Source organism: Rhinolophus sinicus, chromosome 17 (assembly GCF_057876585.1).
Source record: "Rhinolophus sinicus isolate RSI-liver-muscle chromosome 17, RSI-T2T, whole genome shotgun sequence".
Lineage (NCBI taxonomy): Eukaryota > Metazoa > Chordata > Mammalia > Chiroptera > Rhinolophidae > Rhinolophus > Rhinolophus sinicus.
The window spans coordinates 3,637,699-3,653,358 of NC_142517.1; the positions used below are offsets into that span (position 1 = coordinate 3,637,699).

Consider the following 15,660-nt stretch of genomic DNA (forward strand, 5'->3'; position numbering starts at 1 on the left):
CTCCCTCTGCCCCACCTGAATCAGAATCTCTGCGGATGGGGCCAGGAAATGGGTTATCAGGCTCCTAAACCTGTTCGGGTTGGAGAACAGACTGTGGAATTAGCAGAATGTGAGGACGAAATGTGAGGCGTGGCTTTGAGCAGAGGGGTCAGTTCTGGTCCATCGACTCCAGGGCTGAATTTCTCGCCCCGGCTGACTTCCCAAAGCACAAATGTGCCCGTGTAGGTACAGCAGGCCTCCCCACGCTCTTCCTGTCCAGCCTGGGTGTCCCCTGTATAAATTAAGGGGGATGGCGGGTCCGTTTAAATGCCCACTCCCCTGTGTCTCCTCCACCTCTTCACCTTCCTTCCAAGATAAGCTCCCAGAAGCACCTGGGGCTGGGGCTGCCCTCCATGGATCAGTTACTGGGGGTGGGGTTTCTGGCACCGTCCTCCAGACCTGGATGCAACTTTTGGCTTACGCTCCGACCTACAGTGGCATGTCAGTTTGTTTTGATTAGAGAACATTGGTGACCTTTCCCAAATGCCTTTTTTCTTATCTGAAATGTTCCTACTCTCAGACCAAAGGGCCACTGTCAGAACCTTCCTGAGCAGCAGGAATGTCCTTTCTGCATGTGCACTGTCCAGTGTGGCAGCCACTGACCACTGAGCACTTGAATTTGCATAACTATGTAACACCATTTAGCCACAATTAATTGAAGTACAAATAGCCACATGTGGCTAGTGGCTGGAATGCGACAGTGTGGGTCTGTAGTGTCCACTCACTAATAGCCTTGGGTGGGACAATTTATTATTTTGCCTTGAGTGCCACTGATGGGGAGATAATAGTTTGGGGTAACTTATTATTGTTTTGCTTATGTGTGTAATTACTGAAACAAGGTATTTTTCCTCTTTCAGCCAATTTTTTACGTAACCATTCATTTTTTCTATTTTAAGACCATACTTTTTTTGTTTTTGAGAGCTTAACTTTAGTGCACTTTGCTTCATATCATGGCTTCCTGCTTTGATTCTCCAAAAAGCATAAAGTTTAGTGCTCTGGAACAATCAAGGCTCCTCCAGGACACGTTCTTCACATTCAAAGTCACACATTTAAGTGCATAAGAAATTATTATTTCTTGATAGCCTATATTATAAACATAGTGGATTGAATCTAAGAGTGTGACTTTGAAGAAAACTTTGCAACTAACTTGTAAACTCATTTCTTTTTCTCAGAGACTAAGAAAGCGCTGTGCATCACCTTCTCCCTGGGGGCCATCCTCGTGGGAGCAGTGGTGGCCGCCATCTTGCTCTGGAAGTTCAGTAAGTGCGGAGTGGCCACCTTGAAGCAGGAGAGAGGCCTACTAGAGGCGGGCTGCCAGGTGCCCAAGCTTACAGGAGCCCTGCTCGCTGGGCGCGGGACCCTCCCGTAGCCCTTGCTGAAGTTTCTGTCTTACAAGACGAGCCGTCTTCTCTGCTTCTCTTGAGTTATGGTGATGCATGAATAACCATTCTTGGAAGCAGGCAATCTCATGTGGGTTGCATGCTCCATCCTAATCTATGAGTTGTCACAGTCCCGTGCCACTTGTGTGGTATTGACACATGCTGGGAGAAGCATTTGAGTTTACCCAGTGGTTTGGGGCACTAGGTGCCACCTGGCACTCATGAGCACAGGTTCCCCACCTGGGGGCCACACCTGGACCCCTGTATCACAGTTTCCAGCAGTGGCTGCTTCAGGCTGGCTGTGCCCCCCCTTCCCCCCCCCCACCTCCTTGAACGCAGCCCAGTCTCTTCCATCAGCCTGGGGCAGTGCCGGCTCACAGGAGTCACCTGGGGGCAGAGACAAAGTGGAGCGCTGTCCAAATGCAAGGCGGGAAGTCCTTCCCACTGGCCCTGGAATAAGCCCCCAGCCCTGGTTCCTTTGATATGTGAGCAGCAAGGACACCTCCCCTCCTTTTCAAATTAAGAGGAGAAAGTTTTTCCCTCTGTCATGTGGGGCAGACAACGGAATTCTGGGGGGTGCCAGGTGGCTCCCTTGGTTCCTGAGCCTGACTGGCATGTCCCTCCTGTCTCTGCAAGTGGAAAACAAGTGCTCGGTGTCCGGGATCGAGTGTGGCTCCTCGGGGACCTGCGTTAGTGCCTCTCACTGGTGTGACGGGATCCTGCACTGCCCCAGCGGGGAGGACGAGAACCGGTGCGGTGAGTCAGGGGACTGTGCACTTGGCCGTGGGAAGGCACCCCCCACCCAGGGGGCCTGGGCGCCTGGGGTCCGCCATATACAGGGCACGTCGGTGCAGGCCTGTGTCCCCCACATTGATGCATTATGTCATCAGTCCCGACCTGGAGCTTTAGGTTAACCACGATTGGCAGATGAGAAGACAGGCTCAGAGAGGGTGTGCTTCTGGCCCCACGTCACACAGCTGGTGGGTGTCACGCAACAAGGCCAGGGTCACTGGGACCTTCACACTCCCTACTGCTACAGGGTGTCACTGCATGGCAGAGTTTTCAGTGTAAAGGTGCGAGCGTGCTGTGTAACAGGCTGCAATGGGGAAAATGATGTTTGAATCTGGGAGTCGTGCTAATGTCCACGTGTACAAGGACGGACAATTAAGTTCACGAACTTTCTATTGTGTAAGTGCACACACCCAGAGTTAAAGACTCGTCCTGTGAGCCAATAATGTTTCACACAGTTAATGCTGGAGAAAGCCTTTGTCTGCTTCATGGTCAGTTTTCTTCTCCTGAGACCATCTTGGCGAGGTTTCCTTTCCTGCACATCCGTTTGCAGGTCGCCGTCCCTGCGTGGGTTGTACTGTCGGTCCTGGCTCGTGGATTCCTCTGAGAGGCAGCCTGGGCCCTGTGCTCGCCCTGCATGGTTGCTCTGCCCGGTTGACTGTGTCTGCAGGTCGATACCTTGGTCTCGGTGCCAGGAGCTCCTGCAATAGCGTTACATGCTTCCCGGCCGGGGACTATTTGTACTTGCAAGTGACTCACTCGCTCCTTAAACTTTCAGTGGAGTGCCTTGCCTTTGTTTCAGTGATAATATATTTGTCACCATTTTCTGAACTAAAGTAGGAAGTTTTTGAGGTTGAGTAGAGTGTGGTTACGGTATTAGGTGGAATGGCTTCTGATGTTTTCCCACACGTGCATGCGCGATTCAACTCCAGCAGGACCGTCTCATATGTGACCTGGACGCACTTTCTCTTGTCTTGATATTTAAGTTGTATTTATTTAAACACTCGAAGAGTTAATATATGCGAACAGATCAGAATTCAGGAAGTAACAGAGGGTATGCAGTTAAAGGTCTCACCTCCCCCACTCTGCCCACACACACACTCACACACACTCATATACACTCACATGCTGTGACACAATAGAAAGCATATATTGGTCTCTGCCCCAGCTCCTGGCACAAAGCTCCTGAAACCTTATCGTTTCCTAAGTGATTAGATCACTAGGAGCATCTTTGGTTCTAATGTTTGGTCTTTGACCCCAGTTCCTGGCACAGGGCTCCTGAAACCCTGGTCATTCCCTGGGTGAGGAGTGTCTTAGTTCTGCTGAGGTGACTCTGGGAGAGCACCAGGATGGCTCCTGGATGAGGGCTGGTCACCAGAAAGGACAAGCCACGGTCAGAGGCTGGGAATTTTTAGTCCCACCCAGGAGAGGAGAGCTGACCATGGCGTTGATGATCGAACCTGCCTACGTGAGGAACCTCCATGAACCCCAATGGTGTGAGGGTCGGGGAGCTTCCGGGCGGGTGGGCATGCGGGGACCTGGGAGGTGGCACTTCCATGGGCCCCACCCTACGCATCTCTCCATCTGCGTGTTCATCTGGGTCCTTTGTCTTATCCTTTTCTAATAAGCCCATAACAGAAGCATGTTTTCCTGACTTCTGTGATGCCCTCACCAAATTAATCGGCCTGAGGAGGGGGTCATGAGAACCTCCACTTGGTCAGAAGCACGGGTGACAGACAACCTGGACTTGTGACTGGTTTCTGAAGGGGGCAATCTCGTGGGGCTGAGCCTTTGTCCTGTGGGATCTGACGCTGTCTCCAGGGAGGCAGCATCAGAATAAAGGGTAGAACACCCGGCTGTATGAAGACTTGCTTGGTGTGGGCCAAAGCCCCAAGCACATTTGGTGACCAGCCGTGTCAGAAGTGAAGTGTTCTGTGAGAGCAGTAAAGGAGACACACAGGAAACAAAGCCAGCGGGAGGAGGAGAGAGCTGGGTTGTGTTCCTAACTCACACACGCATGTACACACCAGGTATGCAAACACACACCACACACACACTCACACATACACACTCACACATACACGCTCACACACACTCCTGTTCACCAGCCCATCACTTTTTTTTTAGGGGCAACTAAAGGAGTTTTTTGCTTCTCCTTCCAGAGTGTTTGCATAAAAAAACAAATATTGTTTGCATGCTTAATCCCCCCATTTCCCAATGGTTACCACCCAAGTGACTCTCCAGCATTGGGTGACACATCCTGGAACCATGTTTCCCCCTGTCCCTCTGCTGTCCAGTGCTCTGGTGCTTGGACAGGCCCCTGATACCAGTTTCTTCCCTGGCGCCCTTTTGCTGTGACATGCGTGTGCCAAACACAAGAGCATATTGTAGGACATGTTCCCAGAAGTAAACTGCTGGGTTGAAGGGCTTGAGAGTTTATAAGTCACTAGGCCCTCCTCCACGTGGGATTATCTCATTTCCATGTTGACTGTTTACATAAAACAAAGCAGACGGACATGACGTTGTGTGTGACCGATATTAGAGAGAACACCATGTGATGTGCTTTTAATCTGTGCTCCGCATAAATGCACATCTCCTAACACTAAAGAACACCGCCGGCCGTGGAAACTGTTCAAGAAAGTGTGCAGAGCTTTCTTTCCAAGGGCAAAGCATATGTATGTATTCTTAACATTAATTAACTTTCTTCGTCTATTGCTACGCTCTGTGAGAATTCAAGTGTCAGACAGAAATGGAAGAGCCGGTTGAGGTGACACAGTTCACATACTGTTTTTGACACTTGAAATTTGCTGAGGGCAGATCTAAGTGTTCTCACCACAAAAAAGAAGGAAGGAAGGAAAGAAGGAAGGAAGGAAGGAAGGAAGGAAGGAAGGAAGGAAGGAAGGAAGGAAGGAAAGGAGGGAGGGAGAGAGGGAAGGAGGGGGCAACCATGTGAGGTGATGGATATTCTAATTGACGGTGGTGAACGTTTCACAATGCATAGGGGCATCAAAACACCTAGTTGTGCACCTTGAATATATACAGTTTTTATTTGTCAATTAAACCTCAGGAAAGCTGAAAACTTTCCTAATGCTTAAAGAAAAGCCTGCTGGAGACGTGCTGCAGTGCTGGCCATCACCTGCCATCTTCTCCTAGTTAGCGTGTGAATGCAGGTAGTTGCAAGGGAAAAAAAATCCCCAAACTGTCCACAGATGAAAAATGAAATGTCTCCCTCACTTTCTATCACAGTGTCAGTTTTATTTTTAATTTTCGAAGTATATGTAATTCTGCTTACTTTAAAAATTTTCGTAGACTCTGTTCTTTAGGGTAGATAGTAGAGTTCCCCTCCCCCCACAGTCGCCCCTGTTTTTAACATCTTGCATTAGTGTGGTACTTGCATTACAATCAATGAGCCAACGTTGATACGTTATTGTTAACTCAAGTCCTTAGTTCACAGTAGGGTTCACGCTTGGTGCTGTAGACGATGCATAATGTATTTACTTTCGGACAGTAGGTTTGGATACATGTACAAAGACATGCGCTTGCAGTAGTATCACCCAGAGTTGTTTCACTGCCTACAAATCCTCTGTGCTCTGCCTGCTCACCCCAGACCCGGGCAGTGACTCACCTTTTTACTTAACCATGGTTTGCGTTTTCCAGAATGTCATACATTTGGAATCATACATTACGTAGCCTTCACAGATCAGTTTCATTCACTTAGTGAGGTGCATTTGAAGTTCCCCCATGTCTCTTCCTGGCTTGAGAGCTCACTTCCTTTTAGCTGAATAATAGTCCGTTGTCTGGCTGCGGTAGGTTTGTTTATCCACTCGCATCACACTTGGCTAGCGCACAGATGGCATGTCGGGTCAGTCGTCACAGAAGCATTGGGAAATAATCAGACCAAGGCTGGTATTTCATGGAGGAATGTCAGTCACGCTGTCCGGTGAGTCGGGCCGAAGACGGAGGCGACAATGAGGCCTGAGAAAAACCCGGTCCTCATTTTACACTCTGAGCCCCACACAGTTCCCCGCAAACAACAGAGCAAGGTTAATCCAAGTAGAATTCCACTCTGAATACCCACTTGTGTTCTCCTCTACAAGGAAATGTTCTCAGAATTCGAGGTTGTGGTTGCCTCTAGGGAGAAAGATGAGGGAATGGAACGGGGAGGGGGCTTATACTGTCTTCATAACGTTTTATCTTTTTAAACAAAAGAGCTATGGTTGTTTCGGCTGAACAGTGAATTTAGAGGCCGAGCCCTACACCAGGTATTTGGCACATCCTTGGGCATTCTGCCGGAGTCCAGGGGTTTTTTGGGGGGTACAGGAGAGAAGGAGAGAGAGAGATAGAGGGAGAGGGAGAGAGAGAGAGAGAGTTGACTTGCTGTTTAGAGCAATTGTTGAAAGAGCATTTTTCAAAAACCTTTTATCTTACTCATTTATTTCTTAAAAATAGTCTTATTGAGCTATAATTCACATACCGTAAAATTCATCCTTTTCAAGTGTACAGTTCAGTGGCTTTCATATATTCACAGCTATCACCACCGTCAAGTTTAGGATATTTTCATCACTTCAGTAGGAAATCTTGAACTACCGCCCCGTCCCCACTTCCTCGCCTCCCCCAAGTCCTAAGCACCCACTAGCCCACTTTTGGTCTTTGTGGATTTCCTGCCCCAGACATTTCATAGAAATGGCATCAGCCAGCATGTAGCACTTGTGACTGGCTTCTGTCACTCCGCGCACTGTCTTCAAGGTTCCCTGACGCTGTAGCATGTGCCCCTTCGTCCCTGTCATGGCCAAAGAATATTCCACTGTGTGGATGGACCACATATTGTGCGTCCTCAGCTGATGGGCACCTACGTTGCTTCTACCTTCTGGCTGCTGTGAGCAAGGCTGCTGGCAGCATCTGTGAACAAGTCGTGTCTGTTTTCCGTTCTTCTGGGGAAAGAGCACTTTTTAGCGGCGAGACTAGATTGCTGGCCTCCCTCGTGTGTGGTCGGCGCCTGGAGAGAGGGGACCCAGCACTGCCACCTCCGGGCGCAGGGTGGGGCTCACGTGGCCGTGGGGACAGTTGTCTGAAACTCACAGAGCGTCTCCCTTTGTGCAGTTCGCCTCTATGGACCAAACTTCATCCTTCAGGTGTACTCGTCCCAGAGGAAGTCTTGGCACCCGGTATGCCAGGACGACTGGAGCGAGAACTACGGGAGGGCGGCGTGCCAGGACATGGGCTACAGGTGAGCGTGGGGCCCGTGGCCTCAGGAAGGGGCTGCGGGGCCAGGATGCCCGTGACAGGCAGTGGGAACTTAAGACAGTGCTTAAGTCCCCCCCCCCCCCCAAAGTTGTCTCCTTCCCAAAGCTGATGTGGGAAAGCAGCAGATGGGACTTGTGCCCGTCACTTCCACCCCTGCTTTCTCTCTGAGTCTAGTGAGTGTCGCTCCTGTCACACAGCCTGCATTGACCTCCACCCACTCCGGTTACTCAGGACCCTCCAGCGCTGTGGTCGGCAGGGGCCAGGATGCTGACTGAGGGCCTCTGTGGGTGGGGGTGGGGGTGGGTGAGTGGGGAGGGCTGGATGGGGGAGGTGAGCAGGAACAGATACTGTATGACCTTCATGGCACACATGCGACCTTCACTGTATGCACATGGAGGCACTGCAGGCTTTGGAACAGGAGAGAACAGCTCATCAGACAGATGTAGGAGAATTCATTTCTGTGCACAGCCATGGGGGAGGTCGGAGAGGGGGAGGGAGATCCCCCCAGGCCCAGCCAGGGCTCACTGAAGCACCCCTGGGGAGATCTAGGCTGCCCTTTGGCCTCACGGGGAAAGGCTGTATGATTTTATTACCACCTTCTCTTCCGTGGGGGTGTCCCAGTGTGACTTCCATGCAATTCTAGGGTGTTCTCTATATGCCAGTTCTCAAAATGAATGACCTCTTGATAAGAAAGTTGGCATTGCAGCTAGTGCAATACTTCAAAATGCCACCCCCACATTGCAGGGTCGCATGACATAGTGAAGCCCCCATCTTGGTTCAGGACCTGTATTTATAACTGGGGGCATTTTAACTTCTGTACATTTTGTTAGGTCGTATGTACTCACATCTCCTTGTTCTCATCATTTCTTTATCCAAACCCAAACTAGAAGAAACACAACCAACAGAGGACTTTTACCTGACACTTCAGGGTTATCGGATTGTAAAACGGTTATAACAATCATTGGATTAGAATTTGGGATTTTGTTTTCCAAAATGCTAAGGTGTTTCTCTTAATCTGAACAGCATACAAAAGACGTATTGTGATAGCATTGGATTTGTGATTGCCTACCACTGAACCATCATTTTGAATACGATTTTCTGCCTTTTGTAGGAATAGTTTTTATTCTAGCCAAGGAATAGTGGATGACAGCGGGGCCACCAGCTTTATGAAGCTGAACATAAGTGCTGGCAACACCGATCTCTATAAAAAACTCTACCACAGGTAGTTGTGATTTCTTTTCTCCTTGGAAATAATGTTATACTGAGAATGTCTGGGGGCATCGTGGGAAATGAGTATTCTGAGCCTGATTTCCCTGAGCTGTGATGCCGGGGGTGGTGAGTCTCTCCTCACGAGGAGATGGGACTCCAAGCAGGACCGATCACCCTGAGCAGCTCGGGGTTCATTCTGGGGAAGCGGCGTAGGTGGCATGTACGTGCCATTTCATTTGCGGCCCCTGCCCTCAATGGTGTTGATGACACTGCAAAACAGAATTCACGTTGTTGATTTTCTTCACACTCTAGACATTAGAGATGTACCTACTGCGTGTCAGGGAGTGTCTCTAGGAATGCGACAGAGCACCTCGGGGTCCCAGCGTGGTGACCAACTCATCCTGCTTGCCCAGGACTTTGCCGATTTCCACACTAGAAGTCTCCTCCCCCGGAACCCCCTCAGTCCCAGGCTGCATTGATGGTTGGTCCCCAGCCCCAACCCTAGTAACAGATGACGCTCAGCGAGGGCTGGGGAAGGAGAGGCTAGTTCAGTTCAGCCAACATTTCCTGTACCTCCAAGCTGCCTTGTGGTCCTGGGTGGGTCACGGTGTGTCCTGTGGATGGAAATAAAGCCAAAGGACAGGTCGCATGACTGATGGCTTAACCGGTTAGGAGGGTGAGGGAGAGGAGCAGGCTTCAACTGCTCGTTTTGTTGCACTTGTGTTTAAAATGCTTCAGTCTTCCCAGGCTCATTATTATCTGAATGTTCTTTGACTTAAAAGACGGTGTCCTTTGCATGAGACGTCCTCGGCTCCAGGTCCCTGTCACTCTGCCCCAGGTGGCTAGCCAGGCCATCACGCCCCGCCTGCCAGGTGCTGTTTTAGGGGAGGACGAACTCATCACGCAGCCCCTCCTTTCCTGTGAGTGGGAGGCTGAAAGCTCCTTTGCATTCCTGGTGGCCTGTGGCTGAGGTGTCCGGGGGACTGACTTCCGCGGAGCCTGTCTATCTTAGGGGGAATGTGACAGGGTGAGCCCAGCAGGGCAGGTGTGCATGGCCAGGTGGACCCATCAAAACAGTGAGGCTGTGGTTTGCTCACTGGAGAAGCTAAACACAGCTGCCTGGGCTCTGTAAAGGCTGAGTGTTTCTTTGTCTTCCATGGATTCAGGGCTGAGCAGGGGAGGGGAGGCTGCCAACTCTCGGTGAGAGCCTTGGCATGTCATAAGGTGGATGCCACGTGTGGAGGAAAGAAGAGGTCATTGCCTGGCACATGGTGTCCCGTATACGTGGCAGGGGTGGGAGGACGTCTTTCCTCTTGCTTTCCGAAGGCATCTGTTGGTCCCGAGTTTCTCTGCTCCGAGTGAGGCTGGTGAGTGGCCACTGTGTGCCCAGATGCTGGCGTTTTTGTGTCCAGGAGAATGGACCTTACGATTCTTAGAAAACATTTAGGAAATGGGCAGGTGTCTCCTCGTGGCATGGCCAGTGCCCTCAGCCAAAGACCACTGGGACACACCTGCAGTCTTTGGAACCGTGAGGCAGCTCAGTAGGAAGGTGTCGTAAAGGACTTCTTTAGGATTTGGGCTTGTATTGGGTCATTTTGGGGAAGGTTCCAAGAAGTAGGGCTTTGCTGTGGATTAGATACTTTCAGGAAGCGAGGGTGACTCTTGGATCGGTATCTGAATGTTTTTTTCTGAGAAGGTGGGTGGCATGAAACCAGGCTACCTCTGGGGCTGGCAAAGCAGCTGCAGTCACTCGTGTCACTGCAGAGGGAGGGGGCTGACGGTTGCTGTGTTTGGAGCAGTTCACGGCGTGTCTGTCCAGACAGGACTGTGCAGTGGGCTTCTCTGTGTCCTGCCGCATCACCCAGCAGTGGTTGGGCCCGATGCTGGTGCCCCGTGAAATTGTTGGTGTGCAGTGGAACACAGCCAGCTGTGAACACCTGGATGTCAGGGCAGCATCTCCCCTCAGTACACAAGGAGGAAACTTCACTATCCGGCAGAATGCTCAGTTGTTTCTTTGCTTCTGTAGCCTGGAATGTTTACCTCCCAAACGAGAAACTTTTCTTTTGCTCCTGGGAAAGTACTTGATTGTTCTGTTTTCTATGCAAGAAATGTAAAGCAGTCACAGGAAACCAAAGTCCACAAATGGCTTCCTTACAACATGAGAGGATGATTTTCAATTCCAAGAATAAAAATAATGGCTGACATTACTGCGAGCTGACCCTCAAACCACCTACTGGTTGGTGCTATTATTAGCCCATTCTGCAGATGGGGAAACTGAGGCACAACGCATTTAAGTAACTTACCTGTGGCCACACAGCTGGGGTCTGAACCCCATACACAGTGTCTGCTCTTCACCACTGTCTGCTTTATACATTTACTTTCCTTATTCGAGTCTTCAATCATGGACCCTTCTATGTCTGAGGAGGCAGGGGAGTGAGGACATTGCAAGAAAATACTCAGTTCTAAGTATTTTGAGAGTCAAGTGTCTCCTCATTTATTGTGACCACAATTTCCCTTCTTTTGCAGTGATGTCTGTTCTTCAAAAACAGTGGTGTCATTACGCTGTATAGGTGAGTCTTGGTTTTCCTCTTTGCTTCCAAGTAGGAGACATTCTATGCCTTCAGACACGTACGCCGTCTTTGGGGACGTGTGGCTCCCCCGAGGTGGTGTTGGAGGCTGGGGGGCCCCATTCTGTGTTTGGATTGCTTGTAGCTTCCAAGCCTTTGCTCAGAAGAACGAGCACCATCTGTGCGCTCCCTTCTCTGGGACGGCCCTGCCCCTGTGCCCTGGGGTCTTGGTCCTGAAGCTCAGCTTTTCTCATTGAAGAGGTGGGACCGGCAGATGCTCCTGCTGGACACACATCCCAGTGGTCCTGGCAGGGACTTCCCAGCCGGGCTCTGCTCAAGGTCCTTTAGGTACCAAGAGGGCATGGTGCCTGCCCCACCTCCTGACCCACCGGCCTCCTTGTGGGGAATGAGACCTGCACACACCAGGAAAGCCCTCCTTCACTTTGTTCAGGAATCTTGGGCCTCTGAGCATTCCGTCCCTCTAAGACTCAAGGACACCCCGGGGACTTTGTTATCCAGGATGCCCAGCTAGATGTCTGGACTCACAGTGTCAGCAGAAGTTCTCTTCCTGGGGTGGCCTCGGGCGCTGGAGGAGTGTCCTGTCCTCCCTCCATCCAAAGGGAGACCAGGACACGTTCTCTAGAAGTCAGACCCCAGACAAAGGGGATGAGAGGTGGCAACAGTTGTCCACCAGCCCGGCGGCACCTTTGGGATGGGCGCTGTCTGGGTGCACGCTGCATGGGTGGGTGTCGGGATGGGGCAGGGTGGCCCGGATTCTGCTTGCCAGACGCTATTGTGCTTGTCGCCTGCAGAATGTGGGGTCAACACGAAGATGAGCCGCCAGAGTCGGATCGTGGGTGGGACGAGTGCGGCCCTGGGGGACTGGCCCTGGCAGGTGAGCCTCCACGTCCAGGGGGTCCACGTCTGCGGAGGCTCCATCATCACCCCCGAGTGGATCGTGACAGCGGCTCACTGCGTGGAGGAGTACGTTCATGGTGGGAAGAGGGCTCCTGGGTTTGCAGGTGGCTCTGTGGCCATGTGACCCTGAGCGATGTCTTTGACCTCTTCAAGCTCTGGGTTCCTGGAGTAAGTGGCGGTTCTAATGGCACCTGCTTCGGGGAGTCACTGGGAGGGTCAGATGAGCTAATGCACATGAGCCATCTGGCCACGTCCCTCCCTTCACAGTTATTCGCTGGGCGTCCACTGCATGGAGGGCTCTGGCACAGGATGCAGGGTGGGACCGGGGCGTCACTGTCCCTTGCTGCCCTCTCAGGAGCTCTGACCTCCCCTGAGTGGTCATCCCTGGAGGGAGTGCACTCAGACACGCTCAGCGACCTCACGCTGCCCTGCCGGAAGGGTCCCTGTGGCCTGGGTGAATCACCCTTGGTCACAGCATTGCTCACCCGGACAGGCTGAGAAGGGTGAGGGGAGGTGTAACTTACAGCGTTAGCTTTTGTGGAAGATGCTGTCCCCTCTTTTTTCCTTTTTTGGTTACACATCTATTTTGGAGGAAACACCACTCATCAGAGGTCTTTTTCTGGTTTAGAGTGTGGCTGGGTCTGGCTCAGCTGCACCTTGAGACAGGTGTGCCTGCTCCTCCCAAGGGCTGTTGTGCAGGTTGAAGGAAGGGGCGTTTAGTACCCAAGCTTGTTCCTTCCGTTCCTTCCACTGGGCTCTGATGGCTCGCTTGGATTTGGGGTCCTCTTAAAGGGAAACCCCTACTTAGAGGTAATGCTTTCATGGCTATTAGACCTGCAGTCCATTCATCACTACGCATTTATTAAGCACCCACTGTGCGCCAGGAAGTGCCATCGCACATAAAGATGGGTGAGACCCAGTGCTGCCAGAAGTGGGTTTTCAAACCCAACAGGCATTCAGTCCCAAGAAAAAATGTTCTCGGAATTGCGAGGGTTTGTGGGCCGGTGCAGACACAGGGGTGACCCATGAGGCAAAGCAGGGGCTGGAAAGAAGGAAGGTGTGTGTGCGGGCAAGGCGGTGGGGACGTGGGGACCGAGGGCAGCCTGACACCCGCTCACCAGCCTCACTCTGTGGCTTTTGGCGAGTCGTGTCACCCACTTTTGAAGATCATCACTTGAGTGTTTCCTGTTTGTGGTTCTAACGCCGTTCATCTTTGTCTTCCAGACCGCTGAATAACCCACGGTATTGGACAGCCTTTGCAGGAATTTTGAGACAATCTTTCATGTTCTATGGAAGTGGGTACCGGGTAGAAAAAGTGATTTCTCATCCAAATTATGATTCCAAGAGCAAGAACAACGACATTGCTCTTATGAAGTTGCAGACCCCTCTGACTTTCAACGGTACGTACCTTTTTGTGTGGGGCTCAGGTGTGGGAACAGTTTTGACCAAATCTCAAGGAGAGGTTGATTGGAAGCAGAATGTGCTGATAAATGGAAGTAAGGGATTTGTGTTGCATTGGGGTGGCGTGCGGCAGGGCCGATAGAAGAGTGCTCAGCATGGGCCAGATCACCCCAAAATGTGCCTGTGTGTGTGCGGGAAGCAGTGACCACCACATTTTGCTTCTGTGGAGAGTGATGATTTCATCAACGTGTGAAAGGCTAGAAAAGGGTTTCAGCCACAGCACCACTGCCATCTGGGGCCGCGTAATTCTCTGCGGTGGGGTTGTCCCATGTGCTGTAGGGCGTTTAGCAGCACCCCCAGCCTTGCCCACAGATGCCAGGAACTACCCCCACCTCCCCTACCAGATATGACAAGCAAAGATGTCTCCAGAGGTTGCCAGATGTCCCCTGGGGGTAACATTGCCTCCAATTGAGAACTACTGGTCTAATTTTTTCACATACATTCTGGAAATAAAATCCTTTAAAAAACAACTTAAGACAGTAAAAAACAAATAGACTTTCCCTTAGCTTCTTATTTGGACCCCGTTCTAGTCCATCTAAGGATCCAGAATGCTCTAGCCCCGTGTGGATACAGAAGACGCAAAACCCCATCTCTCCCCTTGAGGTGTTTGCGTTCAAGTTCAGAAGCAATGTAGATGTAGAAAACCCATCTGTGGGAAGTGCCTCTAATATGGGCCTCCCAGGTGCAAGTGGGACGTACCCGTCATCTTTTTGGCCACTGCCACAGGTGTCTTTTTTCTACCCTCTGTCACCTGGAGACATTGTGTATTTTTAATTTCTATTTTTTGAAGACTTGAGATTGAAGAAACGTTAATTGTGTATTTTTGGAAACAGAGCTAGCAGATAATTCTACTTATAAATCACATAACTTATAAACCCCGGAGGGGTCTGGCCAAGATGGAAAGTAGAGTGCCAGGACCCGTTGGCATCGGAATTTCCCTTGGGCAGGATGGTGGTGGTACCAGGCCCAGCAGTGGACACATGGGACATCGGTCCAGCTGGAGACCATCACCCATGGCCCTCAGTGAGACCTGGCTAGCTCATGGTGCTTTTTCTTCTTGAAACAGACAAAGTGAAACCCGTGTGTCTGCCCAACCCAGGCTTGATGCTGGAGCCCACACAGTCCTGCTGGATTTCCGGGTGGGGGGCCACCTATGAGAAAGGTGAGGCTCGTGAGCACGCAGGTCCTGTGGAACATAGCACTGGGTTTGAAGCGGGAAGTCTGGGTTTCAAGTGTGGTCCTACGACTAAATCATTGGATGACGTTGGGCAATTCAGTCAGCCTTTGTACCTCAGTTTCCCCACCTGCGAAATAGAAAAAATCCTACCTGCCCTACGAATGCACCATGTTTATATTAAGATCAAATGGAGCAATGTGTGGACACTGCTGTTTGAAGGATAAAGGCCATATCGGTGTGAGAGGTATAAAATTGCCCTGTGTTTGGGTCCCATTGTTGCTAAAGGGCCACCCTGGAAGACACCGCCCTTTGATGGCTGAGAGATAATGGACTCGGGGAGGATGGGCTTGCCTGGCCGCTGATGGCCGGCTGCCAGCTGTCCTGAGCCTTTGTCCTCCTGCGCTGGTCCCACAGGGAGGGAGAAGAACCTGGACCCCCAGCACGGGCCTGCTCAGCCTCCTTAAGTTATAATTTGCTTTCATCTCAGCTAACGTTTTTCTAATGGAGGGATCCCGGCTATTTCATTTGTGTGGAGTGTCGGAAGTGCTTAGTGGTGTAAAGAAGCATTTCGTGTAGTGTTTACATCCTTTGAAAAATGTTTCAAATTCTTTAGAACGGGGTGCAGAGTACTAGGGCTGGGTGACGGGGGGCGTCTGGGGAGACAGTGGTGGTGGTGGGTATCCTGGCATCTCGTCTGAAAGAAGTGACCGTGGTTGAGCCTCACAGCTGTGAGCAAGGCTTCACAGCAGCCGAGATGAAATGGAAAATCAACAGATAGTAGGTGTAGCCCCTAGTACGGTGGGGACAACACACCAATGGACAAAATAAAACAGAAATCTCTGCCCTTGGGCACTTGACCTTCTTGTGTGGATGCCTG

The 15,660-nt window shown here is 51.1% G+C and overlaps 1 protein-coding gene across 3 annotated transcripts in view; it reads left to right on the top strand.

Moving 5' to 3' along the window:
- Positions 1-15,660, top strand: part of TMPRSS2 (transmembrane serine protease 2) — a 34,950-nt gene that overhangs the window by 14,479 nt on the left and 4,811 nt on the right. For all 3 annotated transcript variants that reach the window (XM_019745777.3, XM_019745776.3, XM_019745778.3), the window contains exons 4-11: positions 1,212-1,298; positions 2,055-2,174; positions 7,308-7,434; positions 8,563-8,673; positions 11,187-11,230; positions 12,040-12,211; positions 13,370-13,545; positions 14,673-14,768. In XM_019745777.3, the coding sequence (XP_019601336.3) occupies positions 1,212-1,298; positions 2,055-2,174; positions 7,308-7,434; positions 8,563-8,673; positions 11,187-11,230; positions 12,040-12,211; positions 13,370-13,545; positions 14,673-14,768 (933 nt within the window). The remainder of the gene's footprint in view (positions 1-1,211; positions 1,299-2,054; positions 2,175-7,307; positions 7,435-8,562; positions 8,674-11,186; positions 11,231-12,039; positions 12,212-13,369; positions 13,546-14,672; positions 14,769-15,660) is intronic.